This window comes from Siphateles boraxobius, unplaced genomic scaffold, assembly GCF_051911475.1.
Source record: "Siphateles boraxobius isolate OS27281-9 unplaced genomic scaffold, OSU_SipBor_1 9, whole genome shotgun sequence".
NCBI lineage: Eukaryota > Metazoa > Chordata > Actinopteri > Cypriniformes > Leuciscidae > Siphateles > Siphateles boraxobius.
In genome coordinates this window covers 9,210,867-9,231,064 of record NW_027509219.1, presented here as the reverse complement: position 1 = coordinate 9,231,064, position 20,198 = coordinate 9,210,867, and the positions used below count along the sequence as shown (strand labels likewise).

The following is a 20,198-nucleotide window of genomic DNA, read 5'->3' as shown; positions in this document are numbered from 1 at the left end:
TTTTTTGGTGCGCATCAGGGTTCAGATGGCAGCGTTCACACTCATTCAAATGACCCGCACTAACAGAGCAATCGCACTAGGGTTCGTTTTAATCGAACCAAACATGCAAAGTCTGAACACACCCTTTATAACCAAACAGGTTAATCTCTGCATGTTTTACCTGGTGATGAATGTGCAGTCATGTTGTACACTCTCTTCTAAATGAACCCCATTCGTAGGGTCACTGGTGACAGGCTGACTGTTGTGTCGCCAGTTGAGGGTAGTGACTTTGTCAACCAGGGAAGCAGTGCAATGAAAAGGCAGCCTGTCCCCCTTAAACACAACCTGCCGCAGGGAGGGTAGCAGAGACAGCGTGTGCAGCTCCAACGGGCCCTCTGAAGAGCAAAATTAATTCAAAGATAAACATTAAGATTCACAGAGAAAAATATTATTCACAAATAAAATAGAGATTTACTGTAGATTTCTGTCCTTAAACCGATCAGTCTTAGTCCTTTAATACACTGCCTTTCAAAAGTTTATTACATAAAATCAGTACTTTTATTCAACAAGTATAAAATAGATGTAACAGTCATGTTACAATAGATGTCTATTTTAAAGAAATGCTGTTCTTTTAAACTTTCAAATTCATCAAAGGACCCTGACAAAAAAGATCAACAAAAAATATTAAGCAGTAGAACTGTTTCCAACATTAATAATGATAAGAAATGTTTCGTGAGCATCAAATTAGACTGATTTCAGAAGGGTCATGTGAGATTGAAGACTGGAGTAATGGAATGGCTGCTGAAAATTCAGCTTCACAGGAATAAAATACATTTAAAAATTGCAACTCTCTGAATGTTTGGCATGATAATGGATATGACAATATTATTTTGTTTGGTCTTGGCGAAACTGATCTGTTACTCTGCTCCTGTTGGTTATTGCTGGTTGGTTATTATAAGTACATGACTTTCTACTGCCAAAATGTATACAACACACTGCTGTGAGCAAGTAAGACATGCTGTGGCTGTACAAAGCAGTACTGTCTGCAGCTGCGCTATCCCTCCTTAACTATAGGGGGCGGTGTAAAGCAGTTTATACAACAGTTCGAGGACACAAGTACTACTGCTGTACAAATCATACATGAACAGGTGGAGCTGGGGAAGGTGGAGGGTTTCTGAAAACACGCTGCAATCTGCTACAGCAGACGCTGACCAAGTAGTTACATTTGAGCAGCGAGCTCATTGGGTAACGATACAGCAGGAACCAATCAGCTGTGCCCTATAGAGAACAATGTGATTTCAAGCAGATTGAGTTAAGGACCTCTCAGCATGCGCCATCTAGAGTTTCACGAAAAGAAATCTTTTAAATTGTAATAATATTTCACAATATTACGGTTTTACTGTATTTTTGATCAAATAAATGCAGCCATGGTGAGTATAAGAGAGTTCTTTTTCAACCCCAAACTTTTGAAAGGCAGTGCGTTATGCAGTATTTGAAAAATCTGGCAATATATGTCCATGTAATCACAATTATATTATATATATATAATATATAAAATCACAATTATATTATATATATATATATAATTTTATATATAATTATATTAAATAATTATATATACATATTATGTGGAGTGGCCATTCTCACATGGCCTCCTGCTATTCTGGTTCTGCCCCTTTTTGTTGTGGATATTATGTGTAGGGGGATTAGGCCTTCGGTTCTCCATGGATCAGAAATTATTTCCGTGTTTTCATCTGTTTTCATCTTTAATCCTAATAGACTGCATTGTTGGACATCTCTTAATACTTGAAGCACGTTCAAACGTATTATTTCTCATTCACAAATAGCAGGAGGTGTAAGAAAGTTTTTTGGGTGTTTTGTTGCCAAGTAATCATTTGAAATCAGCTTTGCTTGTGAAACAGCCTTGGTGAATCAGAGTCTTGTCGAGGGCTGAGGATATCTATTCACAATAGCAAACCCACAGAGGGATCTTTCCTAGTCGGTCACAGCTATGTGCTTCTGGCCAATATAAATATGTTTAAGGGCAGCGGAGGAAGAGATGGCGAAATGAGCTGATATTAAAACAGTAACAGGAGCCCCGGTTTGAGGCCCAAGACTTGAAAAAATGCAGCATTTGTCTAACAAAAAGATCAGATGAGGTTTAACAGAAAGTCACTGAGAAATATAATAAGACCCCAGTGGCAAAAGTCAGAGAAATAGGGAATTTTTAAACAAATATTCTTGATCTTAGCTGGCTAAGACACATGGATTGAGCAACATTTCAATTCAGACAAAATACCAAGGCCGATTAAAGACTGATGAGGTACTGTCGCTGATAAATTATACTATACATATAGAGAGTCAAGAGTCCAAAAAACCCTCTTAATTGCATTGTTATTATTCAAAATAAAATCATAAACAATAAATAAATACTAGTTAATATTAAAATAAATAATATAATCAATAATAATAATAATAACTAGAAAATATTATTATATTTTTTGTCTAAAACAATGGCTTGCTATATACCAATACTGGGAATTAAATTTTTGAGAAGTTGTCACAATGGTTAATTCAGTAACTTTAGGTTTGTCAAAAAGTCCAATAAAAACATTTTAATAATAATAATAATAATAATAATAATAATAATAATAATAATAATAATAATAATAATAATAATAATAAAATGTATACAATTTAAAATAAAAAATAATAAACATACAAATATTCTTTTACAAATAAATTATGTAAATAATCATATTATATAATAATAATAATAATAATAAAAATTTTGCCATAGCTTAGTTAAAAAAAAAAGTAAAAATTGTGACAACTAGCCCCAATCCCCTGTATATCCACTAAAACATATATGGAGCATATGTATAAATTTTATAATTTATTAAGTAAATATATTTATAAATTCCATGCAGACGTGCATAGTGCATTTACATGATTGAATATAATATTGTACACGGTTGATATTCATTTTGCTCACCACAGCTGAAGTCACTCTCCCTAAGGAGACGCAAGGGTTTGTTCTGAAGCCTTCTGGGATACGCACAGAGTGTTTCATCCCCAAGCCGAGCGGAACTGCTGCGGAGAAAGCCTGGGACCCAGCGCAGACCACAGTCACATGACAGGAACTCGGAATGAAAGTTTCTAAGAAGCACACAATTGGAGGTAAGAATTAGATAAAGCTTGTTGTTCAGGCTTAGACATTTCTCCAGAAAGATTATTCATTTATTCGTGTAAAGACATTTAGTATCTCCAAGATCTTAACAGGAATTAATTGAGTAAAGGAGCCACAGAAACATTCACTTGAACTCACAACAGCTTTAGAGAGTGTAACTCCATGAACACATTTGAGTCCAGAGAGCTAAAGATGTTTCCAGAGATGTTTCTGTAATATAAGAACACAAATGAAACATTTCATTCATTGTCTAAATATGACATAATAACATTATCAAATGCATTATACAAGTGCATAATATCATCTTAAAAACTAAAACTGTGAGATATCCTGTAGAGAGCGCTTTGTGTGTTTTAGCCTTCCAATAAATATTTGTTTCAGAAATAATGACTTACAATTTAGTGAGGTTGGTAAGTCCCTGGAACATTTCTGAAGTCAGGCAGCCAATTCGGTTACTGGATAGGTCGCTGTACAGATTACAGTAAATGAAATGCACTTTTATTTGGTTCAGGCATAGATCTGTGCTTCAGAAAACTAAAAACACTTCATTATTCAGCGATCATTATACAATGAGCAATGGTGCAACTTTGAAACTATAGCTTTTTAAACTATAAGCTCATTTGTTCAATTACAGTCAAGCAATTTCTCAAGGTGATTTTGATGTATGATATTGGATGTACGAAGCAAGTTCCTAGCAGAGTAGGAACAGGGACTATAATGTGCTCCATCACCAATACTTGGCTTTATTTAAACTAGTATTTGAAACCTAATGCACATCTTTTTCCTTGATAAGTGTTTTTGTACTAGCGTTGTAGCACTCGAGACCGGTCTTGGTCTCCAAACCATTTTTTGTCTTAGTCTCGCACACATTTGTACTCAGTCTTGTCTTGCTCCCAGACTAAGAGAAAGTTTTTTTTTATCTCAAACCGGTCTCAGGACTGGTCTAGATCACAACTATGGGGATATCACTAAATTGCCAGTGCATTGTCTTATTTGCTATAATCATTCATTTGATTGGATGTAAAACTTCCTGCTTCAAATGCAATCAATAACTTCGATACATTTCAAATTTAATTTCTTTTGTTATCAAAAAAACGAAGGATTGTGTCAAAAATGTCATAAAAATAAGTACAAATTCCGACAAAATTCAAGATATGACTGCAAAAAAGCACTTGAGATGAGATCTTGTTTTTAATATTATAACATATGATATAATTAAGCAATATCACAAGAGCAAGAGAGCTGTTTTTACAAATATGAGCATGATTGCAAACACATTATTGATATTATCCAACGTTCAATAAACAAGAAGTTAACATTAGAGACAATTGTTTTACAGACAATTATAGACAGTCTATTTCGCAGAGAAAATAGTTCCAGACAAATCCATAGAAGAGCCGTTGTGACTTTCCAGGCAAAACACAACAGTGTTTCTTTACTGAATGAATCAGCATACTTCGAACAAATCGATTAAATAAACGATTCAGTGACTCACTCATGAAGTGATTTGCCACCACCTACAGTACTGGGGAATTAGTTTCATATTTAAAAGTATCAAGCAAGTTCATTTTCTTGCGTATCAAGGTTTAAGTAGTTTTGTAAGTGAAAATGATTGCAATAATTATTGGTAAAAGTGTGTAACTGATGTCTTGTTATAAAAATGGATAATGACTTACAGTTTTCGTAGAGCTGTGAGACCCAGAAAGGCTCCAGGCATGATGGTGCTGATTAAGTTATTCCTGAGATCCCTGAGGAAGAGACAAATACAGAAACGTCTGAGGAGATCAACTTACATGTTATGTTTGTATAGATTTCCCATGGATTATACTTATAGCAACCCCTTTTCCTTTTAAAGCAATAAATGCTATGTTTGCCTTTTATTCTTGTACTTAATATATTGCAAAAAGATAGATAAGATGAATAGATATACATGTGCTTTGAAAGAAAAGGAAGTTACATGTTTGTATATGTCGAACATTACTGAAGTACAAAAAAAAAAAACAAGCAGGTCATATCAGCATAAAATAACATGAAATAAAATATCATACACTTTTATATGCCATTGACCACCGACCCTAGCCCTGCCTTAAACCTTTTCTTTGTCCTGCCTCTGTTTGAGATAGGAAGAAAATTCCTGCATTTTTTTAATCATACCTCAAACCACACCTGGTCCTGAGGCTCAGAATCAAGGCAGATCCCCGAGCAGAGAAAACAGACAAACATCAGAGGGATTCAGGAGCAGGAGAAACTGGAGATGCCCTATTTAAACCATGGACACCAAGTGAATCTTCCCACAGTAAAGTTACACTTTCCTTCATGAGTCAAACTGTAAATATTCATTTCCAATACAAGCTTTGAAGATAGTGTTCTAGGCCACCTCTGTCCTGTCCCAGATGTTTGCTTATGTCCATGTGTTGAACCACTTATCAGCATATTCCTCCATCAAAATATGGATTCACACACTTAATATAACTTTTAAAGATGGTGTAACCTCTAAAAAAAGAATGATGTGCACTTCTATTGAACTTGCTGAAACATGGTTGAGCCATTATGAGACATGAGTTGACCATTATCATCCCCATAATTCCCTAATGGACAGTTAATAAAAATACATAAAAAAATGCAAGAGTTTCAGACGTTAATTTGTACACCATTAAGCTTGTTGCATTAAGAAAGCAAATAGGATTTCATGCTAACTTTAAATCAAAAAATATTAAAACAATTTGTTACTTTGAAAAATTTGAATTGTTTCGGCATGATATATAAATTAAATTTCACATAAAATAATAGCACATATATATATAAAGTATGTTGTATGCTTTATATAGTATGCTTCCGTTTATTTAAAATATTATTAGAATATTATTATAAATAAGCAGTCTATAATATAAATAAATATTGCTCTAAATAATATCAGCATACATGCATATATATATATATATATATATATGTTTGAAATAAATGTAATTTCATATGTATTATAAAGTATGTTGTATGCTAATGTTGTGTGCTTTATATAATATGCTACGTTTTAAATTAATAAATAATTACCTAAACATTATTATAAATAAATATAATTTTGAATATGAACATTACCACAAATTATATAATATTTTTATATGTATTATATAATATGTTGTAGCACTGAATTATGTGTCTAATATTTCCTAACATTGAACAAAAAAGCAATAAACCTCAATAATAAAGCAAGCTTCCTCTGTCCTAATGTATAGTATTTCAAGCATAAAGCTCTGTCAGTGCTGGTATAGCAAACAACACTGCAGCATGATATCATGTGCTGAATATAAAAATGAACATTACAACAGCTTGATAACAGATTATGCTGTATATTAACCAAGACATTTACACCAGTATGACAGAATGCAGTAAAGTGCTTGTCTGTCACATCTGTATAGCCTAGTGAGAGCTACATGATTGACACATTATTAGTTAATATAGAGTGAATATGTGAGAGAAGCGGAGGGGTACAAGGTGAGAAAGTGACCACAGGAGAAAGTTATGCACTATGAAGTACACATGTTTGAATTCCTATGACTACGAAGAGTGCGATGTGCGAGTGGTAAATTGGATATTGTAGAGTATTCCGGTCTATGAATGTGAACTGCTGAATGAACCTGCTCACAAATGTGTGTGTGTGTGCCAGTAGCAGTGCTCTTGGACAGGGAACAATAGCTGTTTCCTGGCTAGCGTGTCCTAACCCTCATTAGCACTGTGATGAAAAGGGAGACTCTACCCACTGTTTCCTCACACACACACCGCCAGAGTAAAGGTCAGAGCAAAGTGTGCTCTCTGTGTGTGAAGATCAACACAACGGCTCACAGACACTCTCTTATCGCTGAGATGGGGAATGTGGAACAGGGAGAGTTCTCTTCCTAAAGTCTGGAGCGCGCGCACACACTAAAATTGCAATTCCAGCATTACAAAAGTGTAAATTCAAATATATTTAAAATGCATGACATACAAGTTTCAATAGAAGTGACATTAAAATGTTTACCATAAAAGCGTAGGCTATCAGTACATTAAGCAGTACACTTTAACCATATTTCAGGGAGCAATTATGAAATTACATTTTAAGTTCAAGTCCAAGAGTGCAACAGTTGGGTTCTGGAAGTAAAAAAAATGGATTTTAAACGATAACTTATAAACCTTTAAAGACAGACCTACTTTGAGCTACGAGGTTGTTACATAATCCATAATATTTGCTTCTATTGAAGCTGTTGGCCCACAGTATTTCAACTTAGTTTTGATATAATCATGTTTAACAGCGGATGCATGGTAAAAAATAAAATAAAATATAGGTAACACTTTATTTTGATGGTCCCTTTTGAACATTCTGTTATAAGTAACTTTGCAACTACATGTCAACTAACTCTCATTAGAGTATTAGTGTACAGTCTGCTTAATATCTGCTAACTCTTTATTGTGATGGTCCTCCAACAGACACTCTACTGACTATAAGTAACTTTGCAATGTCAACTTATTCTAACCCTAACCCTACCAGTCTACTAATACTCTACTAGTACTCTAATGAGAGTTAGTAGACATGTAGGTGCAATGTTACTTATAGACAACAGAACGTTGGGGGACCATCAAAATAAAGTGAAACCAAAATATATTACCCATGATGCTGTACAGAAAATTCCACCAATCAGAGTCAAAACAAGCAAAACACACCAAAATACTTATTTGGCTCTGCCCTCTCCCATGAAACACCGTAAAGGATGTAGTAGAGACGATCTCCATACGCTCTCAAAATAGTTAAAGGGCACCTATTATGCCCCTTTTTACAAGATGTAATATTGGTCTCGGGTGTCCCCAGTATGTATTTGTGAAGTTTCAGCACAAAATATCCCACAGTTAATTTATTATAACCATTTGAAAATGTCATTTTTGGGCCCTGTTTTAAAAAGAGCTGTTTTGGTGTGTACCACCTTAAATGTAAATGAGCTGCATATCCCCGCCCAGCCTTTGGATGAGGGCGTAACTTGCATACCTATGGCAATAAACAGTCGGTTGAAGCAGAATGGCTGAGAATGAGAATCCCGCTGTTTTGTATGGCATTCAGCCGTACATGTTTGCACCGGAATCAGACCCAGATGATGAAGAGACTCCGGCAGAAGAAACACAAATGAGAATGGACCAGGACGTCTCGGAATGGTTATTTGATACATGTATCATGTATGTACTTATAGAGTTGTAATCGCGCCCCCTTTGCAATTATACATGTGCAACACACACACAGACACACACAAACTGTGATAACGTTGGCGCAATTTTTTGAAACTACAAACACAAATACTGTGATAACATTTGCTACGTACAAACGAAATTACATTTATGTGATGTTTCTGTCTGCACGCCAATATCCCTCGTTCTACAGCTTCGTGTCGATGTGCTGGCCTTTGTATAAACATAGCAATTTTGATGTCTTGTCTTTACAGAAAACATGCACAGTTTTTAATACAATATCTTTAAAAATATATATATTTATAAACGTGTGGTTACACACTATACAAACAAGGTTTAAAATTATATACACAGACATCCTACGAAGACGACAACAACTTTAGACGCATTTGTTGTTGAATTGGCTGACATCGACTGAAATGACTATTTGCTCAAAAATCATACAATACACTTACTTCGACTTGAGACGTTGGATTGCGAACAGTAGGCAACAATCCACACTTGAGGATTTCATTTGATTCAAATGAAAAGGATTGAAAATGATTCGCGCAAACAAACGTATTTTGGAAGTTTAAGTGGCGCCTTTCCTTCGTAAATAAAATCCATCCACTGCATTTTCAGTGGCTCTGATGTCGGAAGTAAGTGAAAACTACTATGAACATTGTTACATCCCACAACATAACACTTATGTTTCTGAACACCGGCTGTCGTTGAAACAATGCAGGATGGCGTCCAGATCACCGAGGGCGGGGTCTATGCCAAAACCACAGTGTCAATCAAACCACGTCGGTGGGGCTTGCTCAATTCTACGTCACATTGAGCCGAATCTTAGAGCAGGTCCTTCTGAGACAGTGTTTATGATTTATTGAGATTGTAAAAAAAAACACTGGGTGGATTTTTATCATTCTAGGGTGGTTTTGCTCACATACTGCCAACCCACATTTATGTTCAAACACCATGTAAAAGTGAATTTTGCATAATAGGTGCCCTTTAAATATTTGAATATATGTGCATATTTTTCAACTTAAAATATAATGTTTTTAAATATATAATCAACATTTTTAAATTAGTAGTTTTATATTTCTCTATCGTATTTAATTCGAATATGCTGTTCGCAATGCTTCATGGGATTGTAGTTCTTTCCATCACTGAAGTAGTTAAGTACACAGTCTTGTACCTTTGTGTTTTTGTCTGATTTTCAAATACTTTTTTGCTTCAAATCAAAGTTTGTAATGTTATGATTCACCTCGTAGCTGGATTGCTTGGTCCATGGCTTATGGTGCGTTCAAGTCATGTTTTACAGTGGCTTCATAAACTAATTAAAAGCATAAAAAGGCAAAACACACCAGAAGCACATTCTTTGTTCTTCATTTTTTAGAAGCAGAGTTAAAAACCTTGCTGTTTTTTGTGTAGTTAATTAAAACCGCTATCTTGCTCCCACGAAAGTGACTTTAACAAACATCTTTTTGAAATCCCTATGCACTCTATTGCATTTAAATATGAATTTAAACTATATGTGAATTTCAAGTGTCTGAAAACATTACATTTAATTAATACTTAAGTATATTCTTTTAAAGTATATTATTTCCATAATAAGTACTCCAAAAGAATGCTAAAGTGTTCTTTTTTCACAGCAAATAGCAAAACATGTTCATGGTGTTGATGTAAACTAAAGGTTTGTAAAAAAAAAAAAAAGGGCACATTTTGATTGCTGCGTCCCAGCCCAACTTCCTGTTTCAATCGGGAATGAGTCAACACAAGAGAGAAAACAGCACCCATCAAGCTATTTCATATGAGTCTTTAAAACTCTTGAGGAGTTACACACTAACGGGATTAATGAACCTTCATGAACTTCACAAAGGATTTATAAAGAATAATGTTTGATCAGTGTCTCTAAATCACTTTCAATCCCAGCCAAAGTCTGCTGAATAATTTCTCCTAGCACATGGTTTGGTAAGACTTTCTGTAAGAACATGATGATAGGTCTTCAAACATGCAGATGTTTAGACGAGAAAGCTATGACACATTGCTATGATTGACTGAAAGTTAAATTCTGAACAAAGCGACAAATTCACAGCCCATAAACTAAACCAGTCGGCTAGGAAATTAATCACAGTGGGAAAAAAAACCTTTGATTTAAAGCAAAAAAAGTATATGCAAATCAGAAAAATAAAAAGAACTAGTCATACCGTTCCATTAAGCATTGCAAATGACGTAATCAAATGAAAAACAATGGTACAATAGTCTATAGTATTATGTATTATTGACTTGTTGTGGATATAAAAAAAGTTTATTTCAAAATATTTAGATACACATTATAAGTTGGTTTCGTTTTCATGGTAACAGTGAATTGTTTGATTACTGGATCTCTATTCAGGATTGAGTCATTTAAATAAAGTTGATTTGTCTAATGATTTATTTATAGTTGAAATCACTTTTATTTTGTGGCTTCCCCACAAGAATATCTCACCCCTTAACAACCTCAGAGCTCAATTTCGTTCTCAAAACATCTGTTTCACATAAAGTGATAGTTCACCCAAAAAAATTAACTTCTGTCGTCATTTCTTCACCCTCGAGTTCTTCCAAACCTGTATGAGATCCTTTCTTCTGCTAAACACAAAAGAAATGTCAGTAATCAAACAGTTGATGGGTCCCTTTGACTTCCATAGAATGAAGAAGAAGAAAAAAACTCTTTTCCATCAACCAACATTGTTCAAAATATATTCTTTTGTGTTGAGCAGAAGAAAGAAATTCATAAAGGTTTGAAACAACTTGAGGGTGAATAAAATGATGACATAATTTTCATTTTTGGGTGAACTATCCCTTCAAAGAAAATAAATGGGATATTTAATTTTGGAACCAGACTGTTTTGCTCTATGTGCACTATCTAGATTTTTGAACGAATTCGATTTAATGTCATTGGCGAGTAAAGGTAAAACTGTAAATTTAAAAAGAAACTGCAACGTAACACATGGCTTTAATCAAATGCGCAAGAATGATAGTCTGACCTCACTGATACAAAAATACAATAATAAATTAAATGTATTTGTCAAATATTCCTCATATTAAGCCACCAAATTAATAATATTGAAAACAAAAGAATGATACAATAACGATTGGTCTCCTTCACATTTTTTGGGACAGGAACATGTTCGGAGCAGAGTTTTATTTTGAGTCTTCATCGTCTTAATCAGAATCAACATTTGTTCTGACATGTTATATAGTTCCTTAGTTTATGTAGGCGGGTTTCCAGAAAACGTAGTGCATTTGGTATATGGGAGGGAGGGATATGGTGAGGTGTGTTGCTCTGTAGATGTAGGTGCAAATAGCGGAAGCCATTTTGGTGCCGAATGTCTTTTCCTGTCCCAGCACAGAGGTTGATTCTCGTTTATTTTTACGGTTTCCGTTCTCCCTCTATTTTTTTAAACACTGTTTTTCCCGTATCGCCGGAGTCCTGAGTGTGTGTGTGTGGGGGGGGAGTGAGAGAACTGACCCCATGTAATGGCCACACAATGGGGTCCTTATAACGCTGCCTTGAAATTTACATCGACCCACTCCTACCCAAACAGGAAATCTGGATCTGCCTGCTTCTTATTTTTCCAACTCATTTCCTGCTTTTCCTCTCCTTCCTCAGATTATTGGAATAGTTTTCCTCTATCCAGTCCATCCTGAGTCAAAAGGAAACAGCATTTAACTTTCTGTTGCATTTGTATTGAAATGAATGCAGATTATCACCCAAGCCCACACAAAAGCATCTATCATTGTAGTCTGAGAATATATAAAATGTCTGTCATGATTTAATATCCAGATAAATTTAACTGATATCCATACTTAGTTCAGGGCTGGCCCTTTAGACTGAAATATTTAGCATATTTCAAGAGCTTGAAATAAATAAACTCTTAATGTGAAGTCCAGACCGTTTCCTGACTAGGATTTTTATTAAATTTATAAAGACAAAGTGCAGTTTTGAAGAGTTGCATTTCTGTGGTTAATGTTGATTATATATTCAATGGCAGAAGGAAGGTACTACGCCAAGATAAACGTTGGGACCGGAATAGTGGAAAATTGTTCGGCCCTGTGCTTGGAGCATGTACACTACCAGAAATAAATTAGGCACATGGATTAAAAAAAATACCATTTATGCTTTTAGAATATTGCTTCAGTTGGACTCTGTTTCATTTGGAGGGAGGTTTACTGACAAATCATTTGAAGAGGCTAAAAAGTAATGAGAACTAATGCCAAAACCCAGTTTTACTTCATATAATTTTCAAACAATCTGAGGATGTGCATTTCCTCTATTAGCCACTAACAAAAATGCTTTTATCCAAAGCATCTTACAAATGAGGAATACAACAAGCAAAATATATAAGAAAATAAAAATAAGTTACAGTAAAAAAGATAAAACAAACAAAATAAGGCAAATAATTGCCAGATACAGATACAAAAGGAACATGAGAAGAGGAAAAGTCATCAATCTATGGTCCAGTCAATGCCAGTCAACGGTTGCCTATAAATGACAACAATCTGCTAAACTAATTACAAAATAAACAACTCACCCACTGAGACATCATCACTTCCAGTCACATACAAAAGGTAATAAAATAAACTTGTTAAATCAATTTAAAAATAGGTAAAACACATGCAATGACACTTTACTTTGAGTTAAAAAGTAGTTTGCCTAAGAAATGCATGTAATTGTACTCTCTGACATTGAGTGGCCTTTTATTTCAGAAATATTATATCTGCAAGTAGTTTTTTTTAAAGGTGCAGTAAGTGATTTCTGAGAAACTTGAAATCGACTCAAACAAATATACACGGAATATTTGGAAAAACAATAAATGAACATTCAGAACACACAAGTTTCAGTTTGCGCAAGAGATGGTTGTTGGTCGCAAGCAGCACACCAGCTCCAGACAAACAATGACACTCAAAACTGTCCCATTACTATAGCTAACATTACAACAACAGCATATTGGTTCTGTGAAACAGTAAACCAATGTTACTCATTGCGCAGAAACAATGCAATCTCTGCATCCATTTTCAGGCCTTCTTTAGTAAATCCAGTGCTGGAAAACTTTTCCAATATTAACATGGGTCCTAAAGCCAGATCATAACCCTTCCTTTTACAGTGATATTCCTCTGACCTTTTCTCTTTTGCTATGTCTCTCAGCCATCTCTAACAGTCTTTCTTCAACAATCTCCCTCTTGCTCACTCTCTCTCTCTCTCTCCTCCCCCATCATGCGTGGACACGCCCCCTACTGCTGATTGGTGCTGTTGTAGTGCTCTGTCCGACCCACTTTAAACAGCGTTTCTCAGAAATCGCTTACTGCACCTTTAATATACATACCTGCTAACAGGGCACATTCAATACAATTACGCATACTTTTTTTCCCACAAGGGTATAGAAACAACATATTTGAAGATAATTTCAAAACATGCGTATATATGCAAAAACCAACACGATCTCACGGCAATTCGTACGTATTTTATGAGGTAGCTAATTCATACGAATGTGGTACGCATGAATTCGTAAGATTTTTAATAATTCGTACATATTTAACGAGTTGCCCAATTCATATGAATTCGTACAAATTACCTCCCCCTGACCCCGCCCCTAAACCTACCCATCACTGGGGTTTAGACAAATCATAGCTACCTCGTACTCACTCGTACGAATTGGTCGTGAGATAGCGTTGGTAAAAGCTGGATTGCTGTTCGACTTGCTGATCGATTGCTGTTCCTGATCCTGATCGATTGCTCCTGTCTGCCTAGCTGCCTGCTGTGTTTTGTTTGCTTCGAGGCTGTAAGCTCCGTCTAAGCCTCGTCTTAGCTTTCTATTTCTTTCTGTTTTGAACCATCATTTACTACCATTTCTAGTTGTATATAGTACTACTACATACAGCTTAGACAACATCTCAGATTAACCTGACATCGCTAGCTTCCGTTATTGTTAGCACAACACGCTAGTAACTCGCTAGCCTGTTAACACGCCACCCGTGCGCTCAGTTATTTATTTGTTTTTCTCGCCCGCGCCTCTGAGTTCATAAAAAGCCCAGGTGAGTAAGAATCAGTCAACAAACATGGTGAGTAATGTCTTGTCCTGTTATTGTCACCTGCACTTCATGTTACATGTTTAGCATAGGCTTCCCAGTCGGCAATATAGGGTTTATATGTGATAAATGCAAGGAAACAGTAAGGCTGACGGAGAAGATTTCAGAATTAGAAACACGCATCCAAACTTTAATTGAGGATAGTAAGTGTGCTAGATCAAAAAACCACTCTTCCGTTCCGATTTTCACAACAAATCGATTTGCCCCACTCAGTGAAACACCCACTGAGAATTCTGTTGATTGTGCCCTGGTAATTGGCTATTCTTTTACACGGAACGTGAAAATAGGGACACCAGCCAACATAGTCACATGTTTGCCGGGAGCCAGAGCGCCTGACATCAAAGCAAATTTAAAAGTGCTGGCTAATGCTAATCGTAAATTCTCTAAGATTGTTATTCACGTCGGCACTAATGATGTTCGACTCCGCCAGTCGGAGATCACCAAAATTAATATTAAAGAGGCGTTTGAACTCGCAAGTACGATGTCAGGCACTGTAATTTGCTCTGGCCCCCTTCCTGTTCGAAGGAGTGATGAGATAGTTAGCAGATTGTCATCGCTCAATGGCTGGCTGTCTAAGTGGTGTCTGCAAAATAATATGGAATTCATAGACAATTGGAAAAGTGTTTGGGGCAAACCTGACCTGTTGAAAAGAAATGGTATTCATCCCTCCTGGGATGGTGCTGCTCTTCTCTCTAGTAATTTGGCTCATAGTCTTAGAGACAAAACATGACAATCTGGGGCTCAGGTCAGGAAGCAGACAAACTGGCTAAACCGACCGTCTGCTAGCGGCCTCGCGTCACCAAGGTCAGATAAATCCCATCACATAGAGCCTCTTTCACCTAGATATCATCATATAGAGACTGTGTCGGTTCCCCGAATTTGGAAATCCAAAAAACGTCCAAACCGATCTAAGGTTAAAAATGTAATTGATATTCAACAAATAAAAAATAGATATAATACAGATGAGCAAACGATAAAGCTTGGGTTGCTGAATATTCGATCCCTTACTTCAAAAGCGCTCATAGTTAATGATACGATTTCAGATTATAACCTAGATGTGCTGTGTATGACAGAAACCTGGCTAAAACCAGACGGTTACATTACTTTAAATGAGTCCACCCCCCATGATTACTGTTATAAACATGAACCTCGCCTGAAAGGCAAAGGGGGAGGTGTTGCTGTAATTTATAGTAATATTTTCAAAACCACAAAAAAATCTAGTTTTAAATATACTTCTTTTGAAGTGTTGGTGCTTAATGTAAAAATATATAATGTAAACGATATATCAAGTTTGAGAATTCAGATGGCAACTGTATACAGGCCACCAGGGCACCATAAAGATTTTATCAAAGAATTTGCTGACTTTCTATCAGAATTAGTATTGACTGCTGTTGGTGATTTTAATATACATGTAGATAATGGAAAAGATGCAATGGGATTGGCATTTAAAGACATTCTTAACTCTATTGGAGTTAGACAACACGTGTCAGGACCTACTCATTGTCGTAATCATACTCTAGATCTAATATTATCACATGGAATCCATGTTGATGCTGTTGAAATTCTGCAGCAGAGCGACGACATCTCAGATCATTATCTAGTCTCATATAAATTACATTTAGCCAAGGCTGCAAAGCCAACTCCGTGTTACAAGTATGTTAGACCTTTCACTTCTGCCACTAAAGATTGCTTTATCAGTAATCTTCCTAATCAGTTTCATCGTCTCAGCTTCCCAGATAGCTTAGAAGAACTTGATATTAAAACAGAAACTTTTAACTCTCTCCATTCCAGCACTTTAGACACAGTTGCTCCGTTGCGCTTAAAGAAGATTAAAGAAAATAGTCCAACGCCGTGGTACAACGAGCACACCCGGGCCCTTAAGAGAGCAGCCAGAAAAATGGAGTGCAACAGGAAGAAAACAAAACTAGAGGTATTTCGGATTTCATGGAAGGAGTGCTCGATTGCTTACAGAGAGGCTTTAAAAGCTGCTAGATCTGCTTATTTTTCAACCCTATTAAAAGAAAATAAACATAATCCAAGGTATTTATTTGAAAAAGTGGCTACACTAACGAAAAAGAAAGCTTCAAGCCCAGAAGTTTCCAAGAAACACAGCAGTAATGACTTTATGAACTTCTTCACTTATAAGATTGATAAAATTATCAAAATTATAACTATGCAACCGTTTACTACAGCATCACATCAGGGAGGGCATTATAGTCTCCCTGAGGTAAAATTTGATTTATTTGTTGCCATAGGAGAGGAAGAATTTTGCAAACTCGTTAATTCATCTAAATCGACAACATGTATGTTAGACCCTATACCGACTAAACTACTGAAAGGGATGCTTCCAGAAGTCATAGATCCTCTTCTTAACATCATTAATTCGTCTTTGTCTCTAGGATACGTACCAAAAACCTTTAAGCTGGCTATGATTAAACCGCTTGTTAAAAAAACGAAACTTGATCCTACAGAATTAGTCAATTACAGGCCGATCTCAAATCTACCTTTTCTGTCAAAGATACTAGAAAAGGCAGTATCCTCACAACTGTGTTCCTTTCTTGAAAGAAATGGTATCTGCGAGGATTTCCAGTCAGGATTTAGACCACACCATACCACTGAGACAGCTCTCATTAGAGTCACAAATGATTTGCTCTTATCATCCGATCGTGGTTGTATCTCTCTATTAGTGTTACTTGATCTTAGTGCTGCATTTGACACCACTGACCACAACATTCTCTTAAATAGACTAGAAAACTATGTTGGCATTAGTGGAATTGCATTAGCATGGTTTAAATCATATTTATCTGACCGCTATCAGTTTGTAGGAGTAAATGAAGAGATGTCTTATCGATCGCAAGTTCAGTATGGCGTACCACAAGGCTCAGTTTTAGGACCGCTGCTGTTCACTCTGTACATGCTACCTTTAGGAGATATCATTAGGAAACATGGAATTAGCTTTCACTGTTATGCTGATGATACTCAGCTCTATATTTCTTCCAAACCGAACGAAACTCACCAATTCACAAAATCATCGGAATGCATAGTTGATATCAAAAATTGGATGACTAGTAATTTCCTACTACTAAATTCTGAAAAAAACAGAGATTCTAATTATTGGACAAAAAACTTCCACACGTAATAACCTAGAATACCGTCTAACACTTGATGGCTGCTCTGTTAAGTCTTCGTCGTCAGTTAGGAACCTAGGTGTGCTCTTTGATACCAATCTTTCATTTGAAAGTCACGTGTCGAGTGTCTGTAAAACCGCATTTTTCCATCTTAAAAATATATCTAAATTACGTCATATGCTCTCATTGACAAATGCGGAACAACTAGTTCATGCGTTCATGACATCAAGGCTAGATTATTGTAATGCTCTACTGGGTGGTTGCCCTGCACGCTTAATAAACAAACTACAGCTAGTTCAAAACGCAGCCGCTAGAGTTCTTACCAGAACCAGGAAGTACGACCATATTAGCCCGGTTCTGTCAACACTGCATTGGCTCCCTATTAAACATCGTATAAATTTTAAAATATTACTGATTACTTACAAAGCACTAAATGGTTTAGCTCCCCAGTACTTGAGCGAGCTCTTAGCGCATTATAGTCCTTCACGTCTATTGCGATCTCAAAACTCCGGCCAGTTGATAATACCTAGAATATCTAAATCGACTGCTGGCGGTAGATCCTTTTCCTATTTAGCACCAAAACTTTGGAACAATCTTCCTAACATTGTCCGGGAAGCAGACACAGTCTGTCAGTTCAAAGCTAGACTAAAAACACATCTCTTTGACCTAGCATTCACATAACACTCTATAGACTTCTATAATTCAATATTAGGCTGCTTAGATTAGGTCAGCCGGAACTGGGAACACTTCCCTTAAATCCTGATATACTCGTTACATCATAAGAAGAATGGCATCTACGCTAATTTTAGTGTCTTTGTTTATCCCGAGGTTTTCCCGCAGCCTGCCGGATCCAGGCCGTTTCCAGATCTGACGAAGGACTTTCGCCTGGACCCGATGACAATGCATTGCTGAAGTGCCAACTAGCCTCTCCCTATGGAGGATCCCTATACCACTCTACAGATAAAGCGTTGTGGAATTTTTCGGTTCGCGTACCTACCCAAAGTGATAAGATAAAATAAAATTCTGCATCAAAATTTATAGACAAGACAAGTAGTTTGTTTAGGCATGGTTTGTAAGGAATTACAAACCTGCGCACATATATTCAAACGCACATAACTATAGAATCAATTCTTAATGCACATGTGTCTATCACAGGTTCACGTTTAAAGTCTGTTTAGAGAAAATGGTGTCGTCTTAGCGGCCCCTAATTTAATAACAAATGATCATTTAGACGGAAGTGAATCAATCAAAACTAACTTTAGCTGGAAAAAACATTTTTCAAGAACCACTATAAAACCAAACCAATCTCTGTTACCTTAAATGATATGTTTATCTCTGTAAAGCTGCTTTGAAACAATCTACATTGTTAAAAGCACCATATAAATGAGGATGACTTGAATTGACTCGCAAAAACATAAGTATTTTGAGAGATTTGGGAGACTGACTCTATTACATAATGTGCAGTGCTTCATGGGAGTAAGCGGGCACTGAATGAGTTATTTTTTGGCACAATTTGCTCACCTATGATTGGTGATTTTATTTGCAGAATCATTGGTAATTTAGATTTTTACCTGGAATTTTGCTGTTAAGCACAATTATTAAAAAACAAAAGTTAAAGTAATGCACAATGATGGCTTCACCATAAGCATGTGCCATTATTAACAATCTCATAGCTCACAGTAGGTCTATCTTTGAAGGTTTACAAGTTACCATTAAAAATCCCCTATGGGGAAAATGAATGGGGTTTTACTTCCAGATCCTGACCGTTGAACTCTATTATAAAATTTTTGCTGCATTTTCCATAAGTCCAATTATCAATATATTGGAAAAGATGCAATTATCAATCGAAAGTTCTGCATGTTGGGCCGGCACACAATATTTTAAGATTATAGCATTGAAGCGCTGTCTAGGCCAATGTGAGTACAAAGAAACAGCTGTCTGACAGCAACAGAGCACAATATGAGTGAATGGATGCAGGACAATGACCAGCTATGTGTGAACACTCCTGCATGTGGGTGGACTTCGAGATCGAGTCAGTCTGGGTTTTAGGAGGGCAAAATGAAAAGGATTTCTTGTAGACGTGAAAGAAGGAAACAGAGAGCAAATGCAAAAAAAAACTCAAGTTGTTAATTCAGCTCAGCTGTGCATTTCACAGACACGGTGAAAATGCCCTCCCCAAAACGACTCTCGTCTGCTCTTTCACCGACTTCTTGGTACAAACGTACGCTCTGTCACTCCATCCTGATTTTGCATTTCGTGTAAAGCTCAGGCGCTATCGGGTCCCGCTAGCAACATAAACACACCCACACTAGCACACATATACACACTCACAAACACTACCCTTGCCTTGAGTTTATCTAATAGTCACATCTGGAGTCTATCAACCCCAGCGGTTTGCCCCCCTTCTTCTTCCTCACACACTCCTCTGTTCCTGTTCTGTCCCGCACTTTTAACACTTTCTTCACCGTGTCGCTACTGGAAATGAAGTCTGAGATAACTGAATATTCAGTCCCTGCTGTTAGGCGTGTTCATTGGCTCAACATCTCAACAAGAACTTGAAATGAACTCTGGAAGAAGAACTT

The 20,198-nt window shown here is 36.3% G+C and overlaps 1 protein-coding gene across 1 annotated transcript in view; it reads right to left on the bottom strand.

The window, feature by feature from the left end:
• Window positions 1–20,198, bottom strand: part of adgra2 (adhesion G protein-coupled receptor A2) — an 85,083-nt gene that overhangs the window by 17,750 nt on the left and 47,135 nt on the right. The window contains exons 3-7 of the mRNA XM_077224468.1: window positions 4,846–4,917; window positions 3,565–3,636; window positions 3,308–3,379; window positions 2,975–3,138; window positions 161–374 (exon numbers count right to left, since the gene is read on the bottom strand). Coding sequence (XP_077080583.1) covers window positions 161–374; window positions 2,975–3,138; window positions 3,308–3,379; window positions 3,565–3,636; window positions 4,846–4,917 — 594 coding nt within the window. The remainder of the gene's footprint in view (window positions 1–160; window positions 375–2,974; window positions 3,139–3,307; window positions 3,380–3,564; window positions 3,637–4,845; window positions 4,918–20,198) is intronic.